The 21,384-nt window shown below is 52.6% G+C and overlaps 1 protein-coding gene across 1 annotated transcript in view; it reads right to left on the reverse strand.

Moving 5' to 3' along the window:
- LOC140402510 (pancreatic secretory granule membrane major glycoprotein GP2-like) overlaps positions 1–21,384 on the reverse strand; it is a 285,624-nt gene that overhangs the window by 23,083 nt on the left and 241,157 nt on the right. The window contains exons 2-3 of the mRNA XM_072490375.1: positions 13,807–13,856; positions 3,295–3,439 (exon numbers count right to left, since the gene is read on the reverse strand). Coding sequence (XP_072346476.1) covers positions 3,295–3,439; positions 13,807–13,840 — 179 coding nt within the window. The 5' untranslated portion in view covers positions 13,841–13,856. The remainder of the gene's footprint in view (positions 1–3,294; positions 3,440–13,806; positions 13,857–21,384) is intronic.

Below are 21,384 nucleotides of genomic sequence, written 5' to 3' on the forward strand. Positions count from 1 at the left end.
TGAGATGCAGACAAAGTGGTGAACTGGACCCCAACTGGCTCCCTGTCACAACTGGCTTCTGGGTAGTGTTACTGAGATTCACCACGGAGTGATTGTCCCTCACCACGGAGTGTGTGTCCTTCACCATGGAACGTGTGTCCCTCACCACGGAGTGAGTGTCCCTCACCACGGAGTGTGTGTCCCTCACCACGGAGTGTGTGTCCCTCACCACGGAGTGTGTGTCCTTCACCACGGAGTGAGTGTCCCTCACCACGGAGTGTGTGTGTCTCACCACGGAGTGAGTGTCCCTCACCACGGAGTGAGTGTCCCTCACCACGGAGTGTGTGTCCCTCACCACGGAGTGTGTGTCCCTCACCACGGAGTGAGTGTCCCTCACCACGGAGTGAGTGTCCCTCACCACGGAGTGTGTGTCCCTCACCACAGAGTGTGTGTCCCTCACCACGGAGTGAGTGTCCCTCACCACGGAGTGAGTGTCCCTCACCACAGAGTGAGTGTCCCTCACCACGGAGTGAGTGTCCCTCACCACGGATTGTGTGTCCCTCACCACGGAGTGTGTGTCCTTCACCACGGAGTGAGTGTCCCTCACCACGGAGTGAGTGTCCCTCACCACGGAGTGAGTGTCCCTCACCACGGAGTGTGTGTCCCTCACCACAGAGTGTGTGTCCCTCACCACGGAGTGAGTGTCCCTCACCACGGAGTGAGTGTCCCTCACCACGGAGTGAGTGTCCCTCACCACGGATTGTGTGTCCCTCACCACGGAGTGTGTGTCCTTCACCACGGAGTGAGTGTCCCTCACCACGGAGTGAGTGTCCCTCACCACGGGGTGAGTGTCCCTCACCACGGAGTATGTGTCCCTCACCACGGAGTGAGTGTCCCTCACCACGGAGTGTGTGTCCCTCACCACGGAGTGAGTGTCCCTCACCACGGAGTGAGTGTCCCTCACCACGGAGTGAGTGTCCCTCACCACGGAGTGTCCCTCACCACGGAGTGAGTGTCCCTCACCACGGAGTGTGTGTCCCTCACCACGGAGTGAGTGTCCCTCACCTCGGAGTGAGTGTCCCTCACCATGGAGAATATGTACTTCACCATGGGGTATGCGTCCCTCACCATTCAGTGTGTGTTCTTCACCACGGAGAGTGTCCTGCACCGGTGCCAGAACCAAGATCTTCACGGCAGTCACCATCTCGCTGTGTTGACCTGGTTGTGTCGCGGGGTCGGTCTGATCTCCTCAGACAGAAGCATTCACACTCTTCAGTCCCGGCTTTCAAACTGAGGAGTGAAGCTGGCATCCCTTCCTGATGTTCCAGATGTTTCCTTTGCAGTCCAGTGACTTGAGGTCTGACCAAGTCCAGAGGCTCCACATCTGACTGGGACTCATCATATTCCTGGCCTCCAGCAATGCTCTGAGAGGAGGCAGCCTGGGCCATCTCTGCCTCTGCCTGGTCAGAGAGACTCAGCTGCTCACCAGGTTGTGACCACACGGCATCTTTAGAACAAGATCCCCCTGAGCTAGGTATCTCTGCGCTGCTGCAGGAGGTGGATGAAAACTATTGCGGCTCTTCAATGACAACATCGGAGACCTCGCTGGTGTCAGAGCTTTCTTAGGTCTGGCTGGGAGCTCCCAGGACTACTCCCCGGTACCGGAGCCATGACTCATGTCAGGTTGGTGATATGGATGATGGTGTTCAGGCTCCTCCCTCGGTTTATTGGTCACCTCACCCTCAGCACAGGGGTGATCGACTTCCTCCCCAATTAGCTCGAGGGTTCCCTCCTTGAAGTCCGCGAGGTCTTTCAGCTTGGACACCCATCCGCTCGTCTGGAATCTCTGTTTTATTGTGAGCCAGCTTGTCCTGCATGGAGACAGGTGGAGAGAGTGTGTGCTGGACGTGTGCCAGGGCGGAAGGTAACAATGCCAGGCAGCTGTGGGTGGTGAGTGGAGGTGGAGGGGTGATGAGGTGATGACAAAGATTGGAAGAGTTGTAAATAGTGAAGAGGATTGTCAGACACGGATTGTGTCTTGGGCAAAGAAAGGGCAGATGGAATTTAATCTGGACAAGTGGCATTTTGGAAGGTCCAATGCATGTAGGAATTACACAGTAAATGGTAGAACTCTTGCGAGTACGGACAGGCAGTGGGCGTACATGTCCACCAATCACTGAAAGTGGCAATGCTTGTGGATAAGGTGGTGGTTAAGACGGCAGGTTGGCCTTCATCGGTCGGGGATTGAATATAAAAATTGCCAAGTCATGTTGCAGCTGTACAGGACTTTAGTTGGGCCTCATTTGGAATATTGTGTACAATTCTGGTCGCCACATTACCAGAAGGATATGGATGCTTTAGAGAGGACAGAAGCGGTTTACGAGGGTGTTGCATTGTATGGAGGGCATTAGCTACGAGTCGAGGTTAGACAAACACGGTCTGTTCTCACTGGAACGATGGAAGTTGAGAGGCGACCTGATAGAGGTCTATAAGATTATGAGTGCCATGGACAGAGTGGATAGTCAGATGCTCTTTCTGAGGGTCGGAGAGTCAAGTACTCGGGGACAGAGGTTTAAAGTGCATGGGGAAAAGTTTAGAACTGATGTGCGAGGGAGATGTTTTAAACGAAGGGTGGTAAATATATGGAACTTAATGCCTGGGGGGGCGGGGGGGGGAGCAGGTACGTTGGTGGCAATCAAGCGGAAACTAGACAAATATATGAATAGGGTGGGAATGGAAGGATACGGACTACGTAAGTGCAGATGGTTTTAGTTTAGGCAGGCACCAAGGTCAGCGCAGGCTTGGAGGGCCGAAGGGTCTGTTCCTGTGCTGTATTGTCCTTTGTTCTTCGAGATGCAGGGGAGATGCAGATGTGTGTGGGAGAGGGAGTGGTGCTGGCAGTGAGTGAGCTCCCTGTGAGTGTGCGAGTGATGGGAGGAGTGACGTACCCTGGCAGAACGCAAATGGTCACTCACCCTTTTCCGGCGCTGGGTGCCTGTCCTCCTCAGCAGGCTGTTAGCACTGAGCAGAGCTGTCACCGCTTTCCCTGGTGGGTCAGTGCCCCAGCTCGATGGTCTGCTCCCTGGGAGCGGGTACAGGCCCTCACGCTACAACTCCACTGCATCTGGGAAAGATCCGCCCTCTATCTCTGTTCTATTTCCCTGGGAATCTCCCATTATTCCCCATGTTTCACTCTGCAGAAACCACATCTTCCCTTTCCCAGTATTCCCTCCCTTCCCCATTGCTCTGAATAACAATCCCACTTTCTCTGCAGTTCCTCTGATGAGTTTAATCGCGTTTTCCCCTGGGTCTTACCTGTTGAATCTGGACCATCCCGCGACAAGACCGTTATCACATTGCAAATCAGCGGAACAGTTTTGATTCAGACACTTTACGCTCCTCCATGGCTGCTCCAGAACTTTGTGATTCACACACGGGTCGACAGATATGGAGACGGCAGCTGAATGACAGCAAGCTGTTTATTGTTAAAATAAAGATTAGGAAATATTACACACTGGCTCGGCTGCATTGCAACAAACTCATTTTCAACCAGTGTCTGCTATCAATCCCTGAATTGGAAGCTGGAATCTCTGCTCCTTCTCCAAACCAGTTTACTCCTCATCTCCCAGCTCCGTCTCTGGGGATCTGTGACCCTGGGGATGGAGCATGTAGAACCCAACACTGTATCTGCAGCTCAACACAAACTGTGGACATCGCAGGTGTTAAGATACCAGACAAGACACGTGGCAGGGGGTGAGGGGTGACATGATCATGGACGGAAAGAGGCCATCTGGAATGGGCTCAGTACAGGGTGGATTTAATGGAGGGAGTTAAATGGGGAGATGATGGATGGTAGAGGGGATTGGAGGCACAGGCCTCCGCTAAGGCTGGTAATATGGAACGTCCGGGGACTGAATAGAACATAGAACATAGAACGATACAGCGCAGTACAGGCCCTTCGGCCCACGATGTTGCACCGACATGGGAAGTCAAAAAACAAAAGCCATCTAACCTACACTATGCCATTATCATCCATATGCTTATCCAATAAACTTTTAAATGCCCTCAATGTTGGCGAGTTCACTACTGCAGCAGGTAGGGCATTCCACGGCCTCACTACTCTTTGCGTAAAGAACCTACCTCTGACCTCTGTCCTATATCTATTACCCCTCAGTTTAAGGCTATGTCCCCTCGTGCCAGCCATTTCCATCCGCGGGAGAAGGCTCTCACTGTCCACCCTATCTAACCCTCTGATCATTTTGTATGCCTCTATTAAGTCTCCTCTTAACCTTCTTCTCTCCAACGAAAACAACCTCAAGTCGATCAGCCTTTCCTCATACTGGGCCGGTTAAAAGGCCGGGGCTGTTCGCGTACCACAGGAGTTTTTAAGCGGGGTTGGTCTGTCTGCAGGAGATGCACCTCTGTGTGGAGGACTAGGTTAGGTTAAGGAAGGGGTGGGTCTGGCTGGATTTTCGCTCGGGGTTTGATTTGAAATTGAGGGTAATGGCAATTTTAATGAGCAAAAAAATGGGATACGTGTGTGCAAAGGAGGTAAGGAATCTGGGTGGGAGATATGTGATTGTGAGTGGGGTATTGGAAGGGGCACCGGTGGTGTTGGTAGATGTGAATGCCCCAAATTGGGATGATGTGGCTTTTATGAAGGGGTTGCTGGCAGCAATCCCGGATTTGGACAAGAACCAGTTGTTCATAGGAGGAGATTTCAATTGTATCTTAGAACCAGGGTTGGATAGGCCGAGCCTCAGGTCGGTGGGTGGGGTGCGAATGGCAAGGGCTCGGGGGGGTTTATGGAGAGGATGGGTATGGTGGATCCATGGCGTTATCAGAACCCAGGGGGAAGGGAGTATTCCTTCTTCTCACATGTCCACTAGTTATATTTGAGGATTGATTACTTTGTACTGGGTCGGGAGATTTTGGTCAGAGAGGTCAGAGAATGTGGGGATAGTTATCTCGGAGCATGCGCCCCACTGGCTGGAGAATCGGTTCAGATCAGGACGAGAGCAGAGGCTGGGATGGAGGTTTGACTCGGGGTTGTTGGCGGATGGAGGTTTCTGTGATAAGCTGCCGGCGGTGATTAAGGAGCATGTGGAGTTGAATCAGAATGGGGACGTGCCGACGGCTATTTGTTTAGGAAGCACTGAAGGCAGTGGTCCGGGGGTGAAATTGTTTCTTTTAAGGCTCGTGTGGATAGGGAAAGGAGGAATGAACATGACCGTCTCGTGAGCAAGATAGTGGAGGTGGACAGAGAATATTCGAGGGTGCCCACTGTGGAGGGATTGGCGACGAGAAAAAAGTTGCCGGGGCACTTTGACAGGCTGACAACAGGGAGTGCGGTAGGGCAACTGCGTAGGGCAAGAGGGGTGCAATATGAGTATGGGGAGAAGGTGAGCCGCATGCTGGCGCACCAGCTGCGGAGGCAGACTGCATCCAGGGAAATATTGAAGATGTGGACTGGGGCTGGGGATGTGGTGTCAGAGACAGGGAAGATAAATGAGGCAATTAGGGAGTACAAGCAGGGTCTTTAAGAGGCAGACCCGGGGAGAGAGGAGGGGGAAATGGGCGGTGTCAGGACAAGCTGGAATTTCCCTAACTGGAGGAAGCAAAGAGGCAGGCGTTGGAGGAGCCCCTGGGGCTGAGGGACGTGCAGGATAGTATCAGGGGTATGAAGTCGGGGAAGACCCCAGGGCCGGATGGGTACCCGGCAGAATTTTATCAGGAATTTGCGACAGACCTGGCACCACATCTGTTGGGGCGTTTGATGAAGCACTGGAGAAGGGGGAGTTGCCGGAGACGATGACGCAGGCAGTAATCAAACTAACCCGATAAAGGGGAAGGACCCGGTGGGATGTGCGTCGTATCGGCCCATATCGCTATTGAACACGGATGTGAAAGTATTGGGTAAGTTGTTGGCGGGGAGGGTGGCGGAGTGTGTCCCGGGGTGGTGTTAGAAGATGAAACAGGCTTTGTGAGGGGCAGGCAGCTCGCGAGTAATATAAGACGGCTGTTGAATGTGGTGATGAATCCGTCACGGGCTCTGGTACCGGAGGTGGTGGTGTCCATGGACACGGAGAAAGCATTTGATCAAGTGGAGTGGCAGTACTTGTTGAAGGTTTTGGGAAGGTTTGGGTTTGGGCCGAAATTTGTGGCCTGTGTACCGTTGCTGTATGTGGCACCAAGGGCGAGGATGAATGATATGAGCTCACAAAGCTTTGACTTACACAGGGGTACGAGGCAGGGGTGCCCGCTGTCGCCGCTGCTGTTTGCACTGGCCATTGAGCCATTGGCGATGGCTCTCAGGGGTCGGCAGAGTGGCGGGGGATTATGAGGGACAGAGGGAGCAACGGTGTCGCTCTATGCCGGTGACCTCTTGGTGTATGTTTCGGATCCGTTGGAGAGTATGGGAAGGGTTATGGGCCTGTTGGGGAGGTTTGGAGGGTTCTCGGGTACAAGTTGAATGTAAGGAAATGCAGGGTTTTCCCGGTGAATGAGCTGGCACAGTGGGATAATTTAGGGGGTGTGCCATTTACGGTAGTGAGGGATAGGTTTAGGTATTTGGGGATTCAGGTAGCGAGAGAATGGAGGGGGCTCCATAAGTGGAACTTAACAAAGCTGGTGGAGGTGGCGAGCGAGGATCATCAGAGGTGGGATACGCTGAATTTAACGCTGGCGGGGAGGGTCCAAGTGGTGAAAATGAATATTCTGCCGAGATTCTTGATTATCTTTCATGCCCTCCCGATCTTTGTACCAAACGCCTTTTTTCGGAAAGTGGAATTTGTATGGACGGGGAAGGTGCCGGGGGGGGGGGGGGGGGGGGGCGGGGGGACCCTGCTACAGAGGCAGAGGCCGCAGGTGGGGTTGGCGTTGCCGAACTCTCTTCATTTTTATGGATGGGGGATGTGGACAAGGTGCGGCGGTGGTGGGAAGGAGAAGAGGGAGAGTGGGTTAGGATGGAGGAGGAATCTTGTGAGGGGCCTAGTTTGAGGGCTATGGTGACGGCAGCATTGCCAATGGCTCCGAGTAGGTATTCAGGGAGCCCAGTGGTGCAGTCCACGGTGAAGATATGGAAACAGCTGAGGAGGCATTTTAGGGTGGAAGGGATGTCGGTGCTAACGCCGCTGTGCGAGAATCATGGGTTTGCGCCGGGGGGCGGGGGGGGGGGGGCAGGTTAGTGCATACGGGAGGTGAAGGGAAGTGAGGCTGGTCAAGGTGAGGGATCTCTATTTGGAGGAGGGTTCGCCAGTCTGGAGGAGATAAGGGAGAGGGTAGAGCTGCCGAGGGGGAGTGAGTTCAGGTATCTGCAGGTTAGAGACTTTGCACAAAATGTCTGGAGGGGGTTCCCTTAGTTGCCGGGATACACTCTGCTGGAGCGACTGCTACTTCCGGATGTGGAAGGTAAGGGAAGAATTGGGGATATAGACAAGTGGCTGGGGGAGCAGCGAGTTCAAGCGGGTGGTGACGATGCTCTTTCCAAGGGTAGGAGAGTCAAGTACTCGGGGACATAGGTTCAAAGCCCATGGGGAAAAGTTTAGAACAGATGCACGAGGCAAGTCTTTTACACAGAGGGTGGTAATTATGTGGAAAGCGCTGCCTGGGAGGTACAATAGTGGCATTTAATGGGAATCTAGACAAAAGTATAAATAGGGTGGGAACGGAAAGTTACGGAATCCGTAAGTGTGGGCGGTTTAGTTTCTGCAGGTAGCGTGGCCAGCACGGGCTTGGAGGGCTGAAGGGCCTGTTCCTGTGCTGTATCATTCTTTGTTCTTCACCCTCACTCCCCAAACCCTCCCTCCCCAAACCCCCCCACCTTCCCTCCCTCCCCAAACCCTCCCTCCCCAAACCCTCCCTGCACTTCCCCAAACCCACCCATCGTCCCTCCCAAAACCCTCCCTCCCAAACCCCCCCTCCCCAAACCCCCCTCCCCCCTCCCCAACCCCCCCCTCCCCTCTCCCCAAACCCACCCTCCCCCCTCCCCAAATGCACCCTACCCCCCTCCTCAAACCCACCCTGCATTTCCCCAAACCCACCCACCGTCCCTCCCCAAACCCATCCTTGCCCCCCAAACACGCCCTTCCCCCCCAAAACCTACCCTTGCCCCCCAAACCTTCCATCGCTCCCCCAAACCCTCCCTCGAAGTCCCAAACACTCCCTCGCCGTCTCAAACACTCCCTCACCTCCCCAAACACTCCCTCCCCAAATCCCCCCCCTCAAACACCCCTCCCCCCTCCCCAAACCCCCCTCCCCCCCAAACCCACCCTCCACTTCCCCAAACCCACCCACCGTCCCTCCCCAACCCCACCCTTGCCCCCCCAAAACCCTCCCTCGCCGTCCCAAACACTCCCTCGCCGTCCCAAACCCTCCCTTGCCACCCCAAACAATCCTTGCCCCCCCAAACACTCCCTTGCCCCCCAAACACTCGCTCCCCAAACCCTCACACGCTTCGCCAAACACTCCCTCGCCCTCCAAAACCTCATTCCTCCCCAAACCCTCACACGCTCCCCCAAACTCTCACTCGCTCCCCCAACCCCTCCCTCGCCCCCCAAGCCCTCCCTTGCACCCCCAAACCCTCCATCACTCCCCAAACTCTCCCTTGCTCCCCAACACCTCCCTTGCTCCCCAAGCCCTCCCTCGCTCCCCTAAACCCTCCCTTGCTCCCCCAAATCCTCCCTCGCTCCCCCTAAACCCTCCCTCGACCCCCAAACTCTCCCTCACTCCCCAAACCCTCCCTCCCACCCCCAAACCCTCCCTCCAACCCCCAAACCCTCCCTCGCTCCCCCAAACACTCCCTCGCTCCCGCAAACACTCCCTTGCCCCCCCCAAACCTACCCTTGCCCCCAGACCCTCTCTTGCCCCCCAAACAATCCTTGCCACCCCAAACCCTCCCTTGCTCCCCCAAACCCTCCCTCGCCGTCCCAAACACTCCCTCGCCGTCCCAAACCCTCCCTCGCCGTCCCAAACACTCCCTCGCCGTCCCAAACACTCCCTCGCCGTCCCAAACACTCCCTCGCCGTCCCAAACACTCGCCTCCCCAAAACCTACCCTTGCCCCCCAAAGCCTCCCTTGCCCCCCCAAACAATCCTTGCCCCCCCAAACAATCCTTGCCCCCCCAACACTCCCTTGCCCCCAAACACTCCCTCGCTCCCCCTAAACCCTCCCTCGCCCCCAAAACCTCATTCCTCCCCCAAACCCTCACACGTTCCCCCAAACTCTCCCTCGCTCCCCCAAACCCTCCCTCGCTCCCCAAGCCCTCCCTTGCTCCCCCAAACCCTCCATCACTCCCCAAACTCTCCCTTGCGCCCCCAAGCCCTCCCTCCCACCCCCAAACCCTCCCTCACTCCCCCAAGCCCTCCCTCGCTCCCCCAAGCCCTCCCTCAGACCCCCAAACCCTCCCTCGGACCCCCAAACCCTCCCTCGCTCTCCCAAACCCTCCCTCGGACCCCCAAACCCTCCCTCGCTCTCCCAAACACCCCCTCGCTCCCCCAAACACTCCCTCGCTCCCCCAAACACTCCCTCGCTCCCCCAAACACTCCCTCGCTCCCCCAAACACTCCCTCGCTCCCCCAAACACTCCCTCGCTCCCCCAAACACTCCCTCGCTCCCCCAAACACTCCCTCGCTCCCCCAAACACTCCCTCGCTCCCCCAAACCCTCCCTCGCTCCCCCAAACTCTCCCTCGCACCACCAAACCCTCACTCCCCCCCAAAACCTACCTCGCTCCCCCAAACCCTCACTCGCCCCCAGAACCCTCACTCGCCCCAGAACCCTCACTCGCCCCCAGAACCCTCACTCCCCCCCCCCCAAACTCTCCCTTGCCCCCCCCATACCTTCACTCCCCCCAAACACTCGCTCCGTCCAAACCCGCCATCTCCAAAGCCTTCCTCAGCAAACACTCCCTCCATCTCGGAACACTCCCAATCCAAACTATCCTTCCCCAGATCTTCCTTCCAAAGCCTCATTTCACCCAAACTCCCCCTCCCTAAACCCTCCTGATGCCCATGATACCCCTCGCCAAGCCCTCCAATGATACCCAAATTCTACCTCCACCCAAACTCTCCCTCCATCACCTACCACTACATCTGCCCTCCCACCACTCAAACCCTCCCTGCAGCCTCTCCCACACCTCACCTCCCTGCAGGATCCCACCTCTCCCCAGGGCATAGCTTCCCTCCACAACGTCACACTGCCCAGTGCCCAAGCTCTCTCCGGTGCCTCACATCCCTCCAGCCCCTCATCTGAGCCGAGCCTCCGGCCTGCATTTTGGCACCCTCCAGTGCTCACCTACCTCCAGCGCCTCCCCTCCCTCCAGCGCCTCCCCTCCCTCCAGCGCCTCCCCTCCCTCCAGCGCCTCCCCTCCCTCCAGCGCCTCCCCTCCCTCCAGCGCCTCCCCTCCCTCCAGCGCCTCCCCTCCCTCACATACTCTCCCTCCAGCGCCTCCCCTCCCTGCAGTGCCTCCCTCCCTGCAGTGCGCCTCCCCTCCCTCCAGCGCCTCCCCTCCCTCCAGCGCCTCCCCTCCCTGCAGTGCCCCCCTCCCTGCAGTGCGCCTCCCCTCCCTCCAGCGCCTCCCCTCCCTCCAGCGCCTCCCCTCCCTCCAGCGCCTCCCTTCCCTCCAGCGCCTCACCCCTCCACCTTTTTGTTTGTTTGGAACGGAATACATCAGTTCTAGGTTTGGAAAGTCCATCTCCCTGCCCCTGGGTACGGGTGCTCCACAACACTCGGCTCTGTCTCAACTGGTACCTGGTTCAGGGAATAAACCAAAGTGACAACGTTTCAAGATTCTTGCCCCCAACTGCTCAAATCCCCGATTCAGAACCTGTGTCCAAGTCCTGTGTGTGTCATTGAATCCCATATGAGACACAAACACTGGATCCTCCCCTTCTCACGGCCAAGTTCCTCTCCAGACGGGAGATATCCTGAACCCCGGCACTGGACGGGCTCCGGATTGTGCCTGCAGAGTACAGTCTCGCTGCCCCTGACCAAACTGTCTCCTATCACAAAGCTTCTTGTTCTCCAAGCACTGGAGATGGCAAACTTCACCAAGGTGCCATGCTCAGTCCCCTCTTCCACACTCCAGTCCTTCTCCTCATCCACACAGGTAACACACACCTCATTCCTGTTGGGCAAAGTCAGGGACTGAGGCTCCTCCATCACCACCTTCCCTGAAATCACACCCTCCGGTCCCTCACCGTTGGCCTGGGACTGCCCCCTGGAACTGAGTATCCAGGAAACTCTCCCATTCCCCGTGACTTCGCAATGTCCACAACTCAGACTCCAGCTCAGCAACTCGCAGCCAAATGTTTCCTGAGCTGCAGACACTTTCTGCTGATATGTGTCCGGCGTTGCGATGTCTCCCACAGATTGCTACCTGTTGCAGTCATGACCACCACATGCCCGTCCAAGGTGACTTACTGCATTGAGAAGTCAAATAGCTAGCTAATTTATCAACTACCGGCAAGTTATAATCTCTTAGATCAGAGACACAAGTGTGGCTGGGGAGAAAGGAAAACGAGTAAAGACCAGCAGTTTTTTCAACATTGTCCCTCAGATAAACAAAGCTGTCAGCCCCCCCCCCGGCAAACTCTCCGACTGAGGTCATTGTGTAAACTCCCCTGGCCATCCTCAAACTCAAATCCTCTCAGATCCTTAGGTCGCAATTTCCTCTGGCCGTACAATCCATGTCCCTGATCCTCAAACTCCATCCCTCTGCCCACAAATCATGTCCCTCATCCTCAAACTCCATCCCTCCACCCACAATCCATGTCCCTCATCCTCAACCTCCATCCCTCCGCCCACAATCCATGTCCCTCATCCTCAAACTCCATCCCTCCGCCCCAATCCATGTCCCTGATCGTCAAACTCCATCCCTCCGCCCACAATCCATGTCCCTCATCCTCAACCTCCATCCCTCCACCCACAATCCATGTCCCTGATCCTCAAACTCCATCCCTCCGCCCCCAATCCATGTCCCTGATCATCAAACTCCATCCCTCCACCCCCAATCCATGTCCCTCGTCCTCAAACATCATCCCTCCGCCCACAATCCATGTCCCTGATTCTCAAACTCCATCCCTCCGTCCACAATCCATGTCCCTCATCCTCAAACTCCATCCCTCCGCCCACAATCCATGTGACTGATCCTCAAACTCCATCCCTCCGCCCCCAATCCATGTCCCTGATCGTCAAACTCCATCCCTCCGTCCACAATCCATGTCCCTCATCCACGAACTCCATCCCTCTGCCCACAATCCATGTCCCTCATCCTCAAACTCCATCCCTCCGCCCCAATCCATGTCCCTGATCCTCAAACTCCATCCCTCCACCCCCAATCCATGTCCCTCATCCTCAAACTGCATCCCTCCGCCCACAATCCATGTCTCTGATCCTCAAACTCCATCCCTCCACCCACAATCCCTATCCCTGATCCTCAAACTGCATCCCTCCGCCCACAATCCATGTCCCTCATCCTCAAACACCATCCCTCCGCCCACAATCCATGTCCCTGATTCTCAAACTCCATCCCTCCATCCACAATCCATGTCACTGATCCTCAAACTCCATCCCCCCACCCACAATCCATGTCACTGATCCTCAAACTCCATCCCCCCGGCCCCAATCCATGTCCCTCGTCCTCAAACACCATCCCTCCGCCCACAATCCATGTCCCTGATTCTCAAACTCCATCCCTCCATCCACAATCCATGTCCCTCATCCTCAAACTCCATCCCTCCGCCCACAATCCATGTCCCTCATCCACAAACTCCATCCCTCTGCCCACAATCCATGTCCCTGATCTTCAAACTCCATCCCTCCGCCCACAATCCATGTCCCTCATCCTCAAACTCCATCCCTCCGCCCACAATCCATGTCCCTGATCTTCAAACTCCATCCCTCCGCCCACAATCCATGTCCCTGATCCTCAAACTCCATCCCTCCACCCACAATCCATGTCACTGATCCTCAAACTCCATCCTCCCACACACAATCCATGTCACTGATCCTCAAACTCCATCCTCCCACCCACAGTCCATGTCACTGATCCTCAAACTCCATCCCCCCGCCCACAATCCATGTCCCTGATCTTCAAACTCCATCCCTCCGCCCACAGTCCATGTCCCTCGTCCTCAAATTCCATCCCTCCGCCCACAATCCATGTCCCTCATCCTCAAACTCCATCGCTCCGCCCCCATCACAACACCCATTCCCTCCACCCAATCAGCGGAGGCCACAACCTCATCCCAACATTCGAAGCTGGGGAATGTCTTCCCGAAAGCTCTCAGTAACTTCATCTTCCTCTCGTTCCCGAACTCCTTCCTAAATACACACCCTTCAGAAAACCTCGCCAAAAATCACTTTCTCGGATAAAACTGCAGTTCTTTGATCAGATCTTTGATCCGAATATCAGGAGCTGTTGGACTGAGAGATTCACATTGCACAGAAAGGGCCCTTCAGCCCATCAGGTCTGGGCCGGTCAAAAACAACCAGCTGACTATTCTAATCCCATTTCCCGGCACTTGGCCCCTAGCCGTGTCTGCCCGGGGATCACAAGCGCACATCGAAACACTTCTTAAATGTTATGAGGGTCTCTGCCTCCACCTCCCTTTCAGGCAGCGGGGTCAAAACTCCCACCGCACTCTGGGTGAAAAGGTTTCACTCTCATCCCCTCTGAACCTCCTGCCCCTCACCTGAAATCTCTACCCCATGGTCATTGATCCCTCCACCAAGGGGAAAAAGTCTCTTCCTCTCTACTCCATCTATTTTCCGGGGATGATGCTGAATGATCACAATTGTATTCGGTGTCCTGAATGAAGGTTACTTACTCAGATAGCCCAGAATCAACAACAACGTCTTCATCTCTCTCAGTGATATTCTGTAATTGAAAATGGACAATCCACATTAGAGAAAATTCCGGAGATGGGAAAATGATAGAGAATGTGAGTGAGACAGCAGACATTGAGTTTGTTTACCGATAGAGAGTGAAGTCTCTCTCTGGGAGTGGGATAGTAGACATTGAGTTTGTTTACCTATAGAGAGTGAAGTCTATCTCTTGGAGTGGGATAGTAGACATTGAGTTTATCTATCTATAGTGAGTGAAGTCTCTCTCTGGGAGTGGGATAGTAGACGTTGAGTTTATCTATCTATAGTGAGTGAAGTCTCTTGCTCTGGGAGTGGGATAGTAGACGTTGAGTTTATCTATCTACAGTGAGTGAAGTCTCTCGCTGGGAGTGGGATAGTCAACATTGAGTTTATCTATCTATAGTGAGTGAAATCTCTCTCTGGGAGTGGGATAGTAGACATTGCGTTTATCTATCTATACTAAGTGAAGTCTCTCTCTGGGAGTGGGATAGTAGACGTTGAGTTTATCTATCTACAGTGAGTGAAGTCTCTCTCTGGGAGTGGGATAGTGGACATTGAGTTTGTTTACCTATAGAGAGTGAAGTCTCTCTCTGGGAGTGGGATAGTAAACATTGAGTTTGTTTACCTATAGAGAGTGAAGTCTCTCTCTGGGAGTGGGATAGTAAACATTGAGTTCATCTATCTATAGTAAGTGAAGTCTCTCTCTCTTGAGAGTGGGATAGTCGACATTGAGTTTATCTATCTATAGTGAGTGATGTCTCTCTCTCTTGAGAGTGGGATAGTCGACATTGAGTTTATCTATCTATAGTGAGTGATGTCTCTCTCTGGGAATGGGATAGTAGACATTGAGTTTATCTGCCTTTCGTGAACAAAGAGCAAGAACAAAGAACAAAGAAATGTACAGCACAGGAACAGGCCCTTCGGCCCTCCAAGCCCGTGCCGACCATGCTGCCCATCTAAACTAAAATCTTCTACACTTCCTTGGTCCATCTTCCTCTATTCTCATCCTATTCATGTATTTGTCCCTTAAATGTCACTATTGTCCCTGCTTCCACCAGCTCCTCCGGCAGCGAGTTCCAGGCACCCACTACCCTCTGTGTAAAAAACGTGCCTCGTACATCTCCTCTAAACCTTGCCCTTCGCACCTTAAACCTATGTCCCCTAGTAGTTGAGCCCTCTACCCCGGGGAAAAGCCTCTGACTATCCATTCTGTCTATGCCCCTCATAATTTTGTAGACCTCGATCAGGTCATCCCTCAACCTCTGTCGTTCCAGTGAGAACAAACCGAGTTCATTCAACCGCTCCTCATAGCAAATGCCCTCCATACCAGGCAACATCCTGGTAAATCTCTTCTGCACCCTCTCGAAGCCTCCACATCCTTCTGGTAGTGTGGCGACCAGAATTGAACACTATACTCCAAGTGTGGCCTAACTAAGGTTCTATACAGCTGCAACATGACTTGCCAATTCTTATACTCAGTGCCCCGGCCAATGAAGGCAAGCATGCCGTATGCCTTCTTGACTACCTTCTCCACCTGTGTTGCCCCTTTCAGTGACCTATGTACCTGTACACCTAGATCTCTCTGACTTTCAATACTCTTGAGGGTTCTACCATTCACTGTATATTCTCTACCTGCATTAGACCTTCCAAAATGCATTACCTCACATTTGTTCGGATTAAACTCCACCTGCCATCTCTCCGCCCAAGTCTCCAAACAATCTAAATCCTGCTGTATCCTCTGACAGTCCTCATCGCTATCCGCAATTCCACCAACCTTTGTGTCGTCTGCAAACTTACTAATCAGACCAGTTACATTTTCCTCCAAATCATTTATATATACTACAAAGAGCAAAGGTCCCAGCACTAATCCCTGTGGAACACCACTAGTCACAGCCCTCCAATTAGAAAATCACCCTTCCATTGCTACTCTCTGCCTTCTATGACCTATGACACGGTGAGAACGTGCAAACCCCGCACAGACAGTGACCCATGCCGGGAATCTAACCTGGGACCCTGGAGCTGTGAAGCAACAGTGCTAACCACTGTGCTAGCTTGCTGCCCGTGTCCTCCGGTTTTGGCCCAGTTAAGTTTTGATGCACTAAGCGTCAAGAACCACAAAGACATGTGAGACTTTAACCAAGGCTTTAATACACTACATAGGAAGCTTACCCGACACAGACGACCCCAGACAAAATGGGTCAGGTCTCAGAAGCTGGGTCTTATACCTTACTCCCGGGGGAGCGGCCAAGGCGGAGCTCTCCGTGGCCAGGTCAGGTTACATACAGGTGACCGAACCTCTACAGAGCTACAGTACAATACACAGGATTACATGGCCACGTTACACACAACTATTATATAACTATGTACAATGCTAGGGAAGTACAGGGGTGTATCACCACAAGTTTGCAGTGCCAGTGGGAGGAGACTTTATTAACATAGGGAAGGTCAAAGTGTCATTTGATAGCGTATCTCAAGCACATCCATCTCATTCCCATGGAAACGCAAGCTCATTTGACTGTGGTGGAAGAGATGTAGGATTGTTATGGTTCAGAACCCACCTCCCCAATTCTGGTTATTCTCCTATCAGTTTAAAAAAAAGCCTTGTATTTATATAGCACCTTTTGTGATCACCAGAACTCACAAAGTACCTCACCTTAACCAGAACCCGGAACGCAATTGCATGCTGGCCGGACAATTAATGGGGAGGCAACGTGAAATGCATGCTGGAAAAGGGACCATGATGTCGGAGGGAGGGTGGGGAAAGGGTGGGCACCAGGAAAAGGGAGGGTGTGGGCTGGCACTTCTATTTAAAAAAATAATTTTTATTAAAGGTTTTCATAAAATATCAATGACAAAATGAGACAGAAAAAAGAACCCAACAGGGTTAAGTACAAAACACAATCTAAAAAAGCAACCCCCCAAACCCCTCCCCCCGTACATAAATAATAAATTAACATTAACACCCCGACTTAACACAACAGGTGTAAACACCCCCTCAGACTTTCCAGTGTAAATAACATGAACAAAAAAAAGTAAACCCCCGCCCTGCCCCCCCCCCTCCCCCCCCCCCCCCCCCGCCCCGCCGAGCTGCTGCTGCCATTGACCAATGTCTATCGTTCTGCCAGAAAGTCTAAGAACGGTTGCCACTGCCTAAAGAACCCTTGTACCGACCCTCTCAAGGCGAATTTCACCCTCTCCAATTTAATGAACCCCGCCCTATCGCTGATCCAGGATTCCACACTTGGGGGCCTCGCATCTTTCCACTGAAGGAGAATCCTTCACCGGGCTACCAGGGACGCAAAGGCCAGAATTCCGGCCTCTTTCGCCTCCTGCATTCCCGGCCCCTCTGCCACCCCAAATATTGCGAGCCCCCAGCCCGGTCTGACCCTGGATCCTATCACCCTTGACATCGTCCTCCCTACGCCCTTCCAAAATTCCTCCAGTGCTGGGCATGCCCAGAACATATTATTGTGATTTGCTGGGCTCCCTGAGCACCTAACACACCTGTCCTCGCCCCCCAAAGAGCCGGCTCATTCTTGTCCCGGTCATGTGTGCCCTGTGCAGCATCTTGAACTGTATGAGGCTGAGCCTCGCGCACGAAGAGGAACAATTTGCCCTCCCTACGGCATCTGCCCACGTCCCCTCTTCGATCTCCTCTCCCAAATCCTCCTCCCACTTACCTTTCAACTCCACCACCGAGGCCTCCTCCTCATCCTGCATCACCTGCTAAGTTTCCGAGTGAAGTCTCTCTCTCTGGGAGTAGGATAGTAGACATTGAGTTTATCTATCTATAGTGAGTGACGCCTCTCTCTGGGAATGGGACAGTAGACATTGAGTTTATCTATCTATAGAGAGTGAAGTCTCTCTCTGGGAGTGGGATAGTAGACATTGAGTTTATCTACCTATAGTGAGTGACGCCTCTCTCTGGGAATGGGACAGTAGACATTGAGTTTGTCTATCTATAGAGAGTGAAGTCTCTCTCTGGGAGTGGGATAGTAGACATTGAGTTTATCTACCTATAGTGAGTGAAGTCTCTCTTTGGGAGCGGAATAGTAGACATTGAGTTTATCAATCTATAGTGAGTGAAGTCTCTCTCTCTGGGAGTGGGATAGTAGACATTGAGTTTATCTATCGATAGTTAGTGAAGTCTCTCTCTCTTGGAGTGGGATAGTAGACATTGAGTTTATCTATTTATAGTGAATGAAGTCTCTCTGTGGGAGTGGGATGTTAGACATTGAGTTTATCTATCTATAGTGAGTGAAGTCTCTCTCTGGGAGTGGGATAGTAGACATTGAGTTTATCTATCTATAGTGAGTGAAGTCTCTCTCTCTTGGAGTGGGATAGTAGACATTGAGTTTATCTATAGTGAGTGAAGTCTCTCTCTGGGAGTGGGATAGGAAACATTGAGTTTATCTATCTATAGTGAGTGAAGTCTCTCTCTGGGAGTGGGATAGTAGACATTGACTTTCTCTATCTATAGTGAGTGAAGTCTCTCTCTGGGAGTGGGATAGTAGACATTGACTTTCTCTATCTATAGTGAGTGAAGTCTCTCTCTGGGAGTGGGATAGGAGACATTGAGTTTATCTATCTCTGGTGAGTGAAGTCTCTCTCTCTCGGAGTGGGATAGTAGACATTGAGTTTATCTATCTATAGTGAGTGAAGTCTGTCTCTGGCAGTGGGTTAGTAGACATTGAGTTTATCTATCTATAGTGAGTGAAGTGCATTACAGCCAGGTTATGCACTTTGGTCTCAAAAATGAGAAGGCTGACTATAATCTGAATGGCCATAAATTAGGAGAGGGGAGTGTGCAACGAGACCTGGGTGTCCTCGGAGACCAGTCACTGAAGGTTAACATGCAGGTGCAGCAGGCGGTAAAGAAGAGAAATGCAATATAGGTCTTTATTGCGAGAGGATTCAAGTACACGAACAGGGCCTTGGTGAGACCACGCCTGGAATATTGAGTGAGATTTAACTGAATGGGCTTAATGTCCCATAGCGAAAGCAGTTAGGCTCTGGTTTCCCAACATTGAGAAACACAATGCTGTAATGTCACTCGGGTCAGATAGGGGGTCTTAGGGGGGATTGTGCGACTGAGGCTGTACATAGCCCCATTTCCTACACTGAGCATCTCCACCCGCTGGAACTCCTCAATGTGGCGGGAGAGCAGATGCCATTTTTAAACCGTGACCTCATTTGTGGAACCCCCAACGCGATCCCCAACTCAACCCCCAATACCGAACTCACTATGCGAGGATTTCCAGGCCCATCTGTAACATCACTGGCAACCCCCCCCCCTCCGCCCCCCCTCCCCCCCCCCCCCCCCCCCCACCCCCCGAACACCCGGGCAGGACACCCCCCCCGGCCAGATCGCCACCCCATAAAATGCCAGCTTGGAACCTTGGCCAACCTGGTATCCTGGAAGTGCCTCTGCAGCTGGCAGTGCCAGCTTGTCCAGGTGGAACCAGCAGTGCCAGGGTACCACCCTACCCAAAGGACATGTACCTGGGGGCCTCCGAGCGCCTGGGAGACCCCCACGAGTGCAGCTTGTCAGCCTCACGAGTGCCAATCCCCACCCTGGAGAATGGGACACCGTTTTTCAGTGGAATTGCTCTAGTTCCACAAGGCACGGTGCTAGCCCATTAACCCATCCTGAATTGCTCCGGACCGGTGCCTCTTTCGTGGTTGTAGAACATCACCGATTCAGTCCCGGTGTCAGCACGTAGGCTCTGAATTGGAGAATCTGAAATGGAGAATCCCGCCCATTATACTTTCACCCCAACATGTTCATATTTCTTGGTTCAATTCACAAGCCCTCTCCTCCCCTCCCCCACACCAATCTTTAAACCACTTTTGGGTTGTGACTTGCTGAGTAAATCCTCCAGATCCATCTCCAGTCTCCTCACAGACACAGCTCATTAATGAGCTCTGTATCGGGCCTGGAGTTACAAAGTCCTGAGCGAATGTTTAAAAGCAGTGGCAACCAGGGGCTGGTTTAGCACAGTGGGCTAAACCAGTTTACAGCTGGCTTGTAATGCAAAACAAGGCCAGCAGCGTGGGTTCAATTCCCGTACCAGCCTCCCCGAACAGGCGCCGGAATGTGGCGACTACTAACTTTCACTGTAACTTCATTGAAGTGGACTTGTGAGAATAAGCGGTTATTATTATTAAACCTTCTCATCATCTAATTCATACCTGATTGCTTACCGGAGCTTCAGGTGTTGCCGTGTGAGCTGGAGCAGGTTCACTCAGGTTGCTTGTTCCTCAGTGTTGAACAGTCCGTGACAGCCTCTGTCTGCTTATAAGGCAAATGGATTGGACCAGAAACTGAGATTTGTATCAGATTAATCAAAGCACCATTATCGTGGAGTTATTTAAAACGTCATCAAAGAGTTAAACGTGTTGGTCTAAATAATAATTTGTGGTCAGGTGGATATCATCTCCGTAACTAGGTCCTGGAGTTAAGTCTGACAATATTTACATTACTCTCGTTGAAAAGAATTGTGGTGAGTTTCTAAATCCCCCTGGAAGGTGGGTCCAAACGTATTGATTGTCAATCGGTGCAGTAAACGCACCTATTGACAGGGTGTGATGAGAAGCTATTTGCTAAGTCTATACAAGACTTGTATTTTTTCCAAACTAACACTGACCATTTGCTGGGTGTTTGTCGGCTGAGCCGCATTCGGCTCAGTGTATTTGTTTAACTGTGTGTAATCAATGACTAATCACCGTTTGCCATCTGTTTTAGCAACTCCGAACATGGACGAGTAGAACCGTGAAGATTTTCTGATTAAATCACCTTGTTCAAGTGAATCAATTGCTTTAATAAAGTGACTCTGACACGTGTGCTCGGGAATGTGTCATTGCTTCATAACAGGAAATGGATTAAACCTCGTTTAGTTGTACCAATCTATAATTTGCCACAATGATTAATATGTCAGGTATCCCAGTACTTGTTCAAGGGGTGTTTTAATGTTGCTCTCACTGTGCTGTCTGTGTGACGTTCGAGCTGTTTTACAACATGCTCAGCTCTTTCATCCACGTCAGAATTGACTGGAGATGTAGGAAACCACAGGTTTGAATCTTGAGCCCCAATTAGTAACAGAACCTTTCTACCTGAAGGGAATATCTGATTTATTTCGAACATCGCAGTTTTTAACTTGTGCTGAATTCCGTTTCATTCTCCAGTCAAAATCCTGAGTTAGCTGTGATTTGCCAGTGATTTCTTTGTGTTCTATTGGCTCCCCCGGCCGGCACTTTGAATTTACTTGGGGATGGACAGTTGAGATATCTGCCCCTGTGTCAATTAGCTGTTCCAAGTAAATCTCTGATTTGAATGTCTACGTAAGGGATATGATTCTCCTGCCTGGGGCTTGGAAGGCAAATTTCCTTTTGGCCTTCCCAATAGGAAGTGGGCAGCACGGTAGCATTGTGGATAGCACAATTGCTTCACAGCTCCAGGGTCCCAGGTTCGATTCCCGGCTTGGGTCACTGTCTGTGCGGAGTCTGCATGTTCTCCCCGTGTCTGCGTGGGTTTCCTCCGG

Source organism: Scyliorhinus torazame, chromosome 25 (genome assembly GCF_047496885.1).
Source record: "Scyliorhinus torazame isolate Kashiwa2021f chromosome 25, sScyTor2.1, whole genome shotgun sequence".
In the NCBI taxonomy this organism is placed as follows: Eukaryota; Metazoa; Chordata; class Chondrichthyes; order Carcharhiniformes; family Scyliorhinidae; genus Scyliorhinus; species Scyliorhinus torazame.